The sequence below is a fragment of the Podarcis melisellensis genome (genome assembly GCF_964234715.1).
Source record: "Podarcis melisellensis genome assembly, chromosome: 13".
Lineage (NCBI taxonomy): Eukaryota > Metazoa > Chordata > Lepidosauria > Squamata > Lacertidae > Podarcis > Podarcis melisellensis.
In genome coordinates, this window is record NC_138545.1 from 39,119,017 (window position 1) to 39,124,011 (window position 4,995).

The window sequence follows — 4,995 nt, forward strand, 5'->3', positions numbered from 1 at the left end:
AGCCATGCATTTTATCTTAACAGATGCATTTTCAAGTGTATTTAATCCTACCAGATGTATTGTTCAAACAATATTGGTACTTTTTTGAAGTGAGACTATACCACAAGATCCACAGAAATTTGAAACCTGTTCCAATATGTGTACTAGTCTGAGAGGTATAAAATTGTAGACAATATGAAATTCTCCTCCACCCATGCCTACAGTTCCTTTTTCCTTAGGATACAAGTGGCTAGCATAAGCACACTTCTTGTTTTTTAAAAAGGAACATGAATAATGGAATGTGTGGTTTGTCTTAAAGGTAAAGGGACCCCTGACCATTAGGTCCAGTCGTGACCGACTCTCGGGTTGTGGCGCTTATCTCACTTTATTGGCCAAGCGAGCCGGCATACAGCTTCCAGGTCATGTGGCCAGCATGACTAAGCCGCTTCTGGCGAACCAGAGCAGTGCACGGAAACAGCGTTTACCTTCCCGCCGAAGCGGTACCTATTTTCTATTTGCAGTTTGATGTGCTTTCGAACTGCTAGGTTGGCAGGAGCAGGGACCGAGCAATGGGAGCTCACCCCGTCACGGGGATTCGAACCGCCGACCTTCTGATCGGCAAGTCCTAGGCCCTGTGGTTTAACCCACAGTGCCACCCACGTCCTGTGGTTTGTTTTAGGTGTCTCAATAAAATTAGGGCTGCCATATGTCCGGGATTTCAAAGGCGGAAGCGGCATCCTGGGGAAAGTTCTGGAAGGTGGAGGTTTGTCCTGGATCTTTGGCAAGTAAAACAAAAATCGTGGGATTTTGGCATGTTTGTCGAGAGAGATTCAGGGGGTCCTGAAATAGGTCAACCCTAGTATAATTGAAAGGTGTGGTAGCTTGGGTGTGATTCACACACACACACACACACACACACACACACACATTATGTCTAAGAAATTCATTAGAGGTTTTCGGCTGGTGCCTCTTCTTCTTCCCAAGAGACTCATGAAATACACTGGGATAAAAAGAGCCCCAAGACAAAAGCCACATGCCATATCCAGATGCTGGACAAGATTGGCCAATGGCAATATTCTACACTAGTTGGGCATTGATCTGAGCCAGCAAGATCATCTTATTTTGTGATTCCTGCATCACGGACCACATGACTTCCAACTCTAAGATTCTATTATTCTTACACAGTGCAGAGAAAAAATGTTTAGAATCTGGCTAGAAAGGCAGGTATGTGCTGGACTGATGATCTGTAAGTAAAATAACATTATCTTTTCCTATCTCTCATAGATGTAGGAACTATGCCTCACCTGGTGAAAGCTTCTGTGCCAAACCATTCTGTTGTCCTCAAGGGTGAATGGCTGGTCAGGTGTAGCCTCCACATCCACCCTTCCAACCTTGACCCTCACGAAGGAGTTATTTGGGAAAGTGACCATGTTGGTAATATCAAAGCCAGCTTCTACTTCCCTGTTCTCACCAAAAGATACTGTTTCTCCCGCAGAGTTGTTGAAGGAGACACTCCTAAGAAAGGGATGGAGCTGCATTGAAATAAAAATAGGAACTGTGAGGTAATGGCTTTGTCTCTCCTTTTTGGCACTCACAATGCCTCCAGTCTGTCTGTGCAGTGTTCTCTATACCAATATTTTAGGAACTGTAGCCATTATTGTAACCAAGCTATGTTTGACTGCCTGCACAACTGACTGCTGTATGGAAAAGCACATGAATCAGACCTTTGAAGAGCTTTGCAACAATGTATACCCTATTAATTATGTGACCTGTCTTTGTGGTAATGAAGTGGAATATTTTGGGATCAGCTAAAAGGGGTACATTTGAAGGTTTTAACGCCTACATTTCATGCCTTTATTTGCTGCATGAGTTGCCATGTTAAATCTCTTCTGGGGTTCTCTCACCAAAGAGTGCAACAAGAATGATATTGCTTAGCAAGCTCAGCAAAAACTAAAAAAAATGGTTGAAAGTCCTCTTCCTTACTGTTCCCCATCCCATTTCCCCAGCCGCAGCTACATTTTTCTCCAGCTCCACCTGCCTCTCCCTGCTAGCTCTCTCCTACTCATCTCAGTCTAGGCTGGGATCCCCCCTGTAACTTGTGTGCAGTGAAGCTGCTTTGCAAGTAGCAGCACAGTGCAGGATTGGATCCGCCTTCACTAACAGATTCTCTGCACGCAAAGGAAGTTGCTCACAAAAAAGCAGGACAGAGCAGAATAGGATCCTCCTGCTTAACAGCTGTAAGCAGGATGGCCTGATACTTCCCTGTGCTAGTTCTTAATGAGCAGCTTCTCTGCACACAAGGGGAGGATGTGGTCTAGTAGTGAGAGCTTGCAATTTTTCAGGGTATTGTTTTGCATATCACAGCCTATGTCAAATAAATTATATCTTATGAGAGGCATTACCTGCCAAGGCCGGAGCTCCTGCATCTCTCCTTCCACCGCTGATTTGTATTTGGTCCTGGACAAGAACATGACATGTAGAGCATGTGCTATGGCATAGACAGCATTATAGAGACTGTAGCTGTGGCCAGTTATGCTCATCTCAAAACCAGACGAAGGGAGATCTTCCAGCTTTTCATCTCCGGTGCAGGTTCCACTGGCCTGCTCCTCTGTGCTGGAGTTTGGAAATAAACAGAGAAATACCTGTGCCCAGAACTGCTTGACAAAGCCATTTCCATTTGCCTCAAAAGGATTTTGTGCCTCAAGAAAGGATTTGAATCCTTGTACCACATTTGAATGAACTGAAAAGGAGAGGGAACCCTGGAAGACTTGCATATCCACGTTCATTTGATAGGTCAATGCTTTGAAATCCAGCTGTGCCGTCAGAATCCACACCTTGCCTACAGACGTCTTGGTCACATTTTCCAATTCACCAAGAGCTACTATGTCTCTCATGGCAAACATGTACTTTGTTTCTCCATAGAAAACCACCACCTTGGCTTTACTTTCCATAATAACTTGATAAATTTGAATCCAGTGGGGATACATGTCATAATACTCAGCCATATATGTCGTTTTCAGGGTTGTCTCTGAGAAAGCCAAGCAAATGCCTATCTGGGAGAGCAGAGGTTTCAGGGTCTGAATAAACCTCTCTCCACTGTCTCCACTAGCAAGCAACCCAACCCATGTCCAGCCAAAGTGCAAAAGTAACTCAACAATCCCACTGTACTGATGGGCTTCATTGGGCACCATCTTGTAGAAGGAAGTGGATTGGCTTTGACCAGCATCCTCTGGGGCAAAGGAGCCATAAGTGATCTAAAGGGAAATAAAGGAGCATTATTTATAAATGCAGAAGGACTGGGTATTTGAACCCAGGGGGCAAAATGAACCAGTTGCCTTAAGAAGGCAGGTTCCACAAAGCTCCTCTGCCCTCCTTTTCTTTATCCACTGTGATCTCTAGGCTTTTTGTCTACTGCTGCTTTTCTCTCCCCTGTTTCTTTCATGTTGCTTCACCACAACATTTCAGCTCCTGATTTCATGGTGTCTTCCCTTCCCTTCCCTTCCCTTCCTCTCTCAAGCCACTAACACACAAAATCCCCATCAAGTCCCAGAATGTGTGGGCAGCTGATTTCTGATCAGCAGGCTTCCAGCTTTGCAAGGGAGCAGCTTCAGTCTCCAACCAGTAGGCCATGGAGCAAAGGTGAGAGGGTGTCAGTTGGAAGAATGCAATTTGGATACATGTTTTTAGATGTGTGTGGACAAGGAAGTGGGGTGAGAGGAGCACTCTTCCACCATCCCATTACCTTCTCTTCATCCATAGACACTGACAGTCTGATGCTTGGTGGTGAGGAATGGCTACCTAGAGCAGACATGTTTTTATTATGCTGATAGCTTAATGTCACCTGATAGCTTGATGCTACACATTCTATTTAACTGTGCAAAGCACACTGGGAACACTTTTTGTGAAAGGTAGAATCACTCTCCTTTGTCTCTCACAACTATTTCTATATTAAACAAATCCTTTCTGAATAGAAAACATCATGGAGAGTGAGTGTGGCAACCCCAAGACTGTATCTTACCTGTGGAATTTTGTAGATGCCCAAGATGTTTGCCAGGTAGACGGAGGTATCCAAGTCCAGTCCCCCAATAACTGCCACCAGGTGTTTCTGGATGTTGCACTTGTAGTTGGGACTAAGTGTGGAGGGAAGGTTCAGAGCAGCCCAGTAGGTCATCCTTTCATCGAAGTAACTGTCATAGATGTGGAATCCTAAGGTGATATTAGGTAAGATCTTGGGGTTCTCATTAATCTCCTTGACAGCAAATACCAAGGCCAGAATATGCTGGTAGTTCTTTGGCACAATACTGCAACAAGAATTTTATGCTGTATCAGTGGGAGATATCCTATGTTGTTGTTTTTTAATAGGCTTCTTAATGATTCTTCAATATTTTCGTGCAAATTGTGCCCCAATATACTCATATCTACAGAACATTTCCCACTGAAATAATGCATTGTATTCCAATTCTATTCCAGTTACACTAATATATGAATTTTTATGCACACTTTGCCTACATATATCCATTTTTGTTTACATTGTTTGGTTAGAGAACTGTTTTGAACAATTTGGAGAAATGTGAATTTCAGATGATGGCTGTGTTTTGATTTTTATAACTATTTAGAGCAAAGAAAGTTTGGTAGGTACACCTTCAAATATGAACAGATTTGAATTGCCTCCTTCCCAAGAATGGAATGCTTTTTGAAGACCCAAGAGATGCTGCGGCTGACAGAAGCATCTAAAGCCTTTTATCTCATACCAACTTCCCTAAGCCTCCACTCCTGTTCAGTTCACTCACAGATTAGTTGAGCAGCTAGGTACAGTCTGCCTCTGACTGGCAAACTCCTCAGGTTATATTATTGGCTGCTTGGACAGCCAAGCTCCTTTAAGAAATCTGCGTTTCTAATGTTCTTCTGGTATGAACTGAGCAGAATTTTGGCTTAATGTAGGGCTCGTTCAAACTTCCCCTAGTCCTGCCATTTACCTCAGGGAATACCTGATTTTTACTGCTCAATTGGAACTCA

The 4,995-nt window shown here is 43.7% G+C and overlaps 1 protein-coding gene across 1 annotated transcript in view; it reads right to left on the reverse strand.

Annotated features, from left to right (window-relative positions):
• The window catches only part of LOC309354041 (uncharacterized protein), a 182,937-nt gene that overhangs the window by 87,291 nt on the left and 90,651 nt on the right, over positions 1–4,995 (reverse strand). Inside the window, 3 exon segments of the mRNA XM_081883736.1 lie at positions 1,284–1,511; positions 2,814–3,233; positions 3,998–4,185. Of these exon segments, the coding sequence (XP_081739862.1) occupies positions 1,284–1,511; positions 2,814–3,233; positions 3,998–4,185 (836 nt within the window).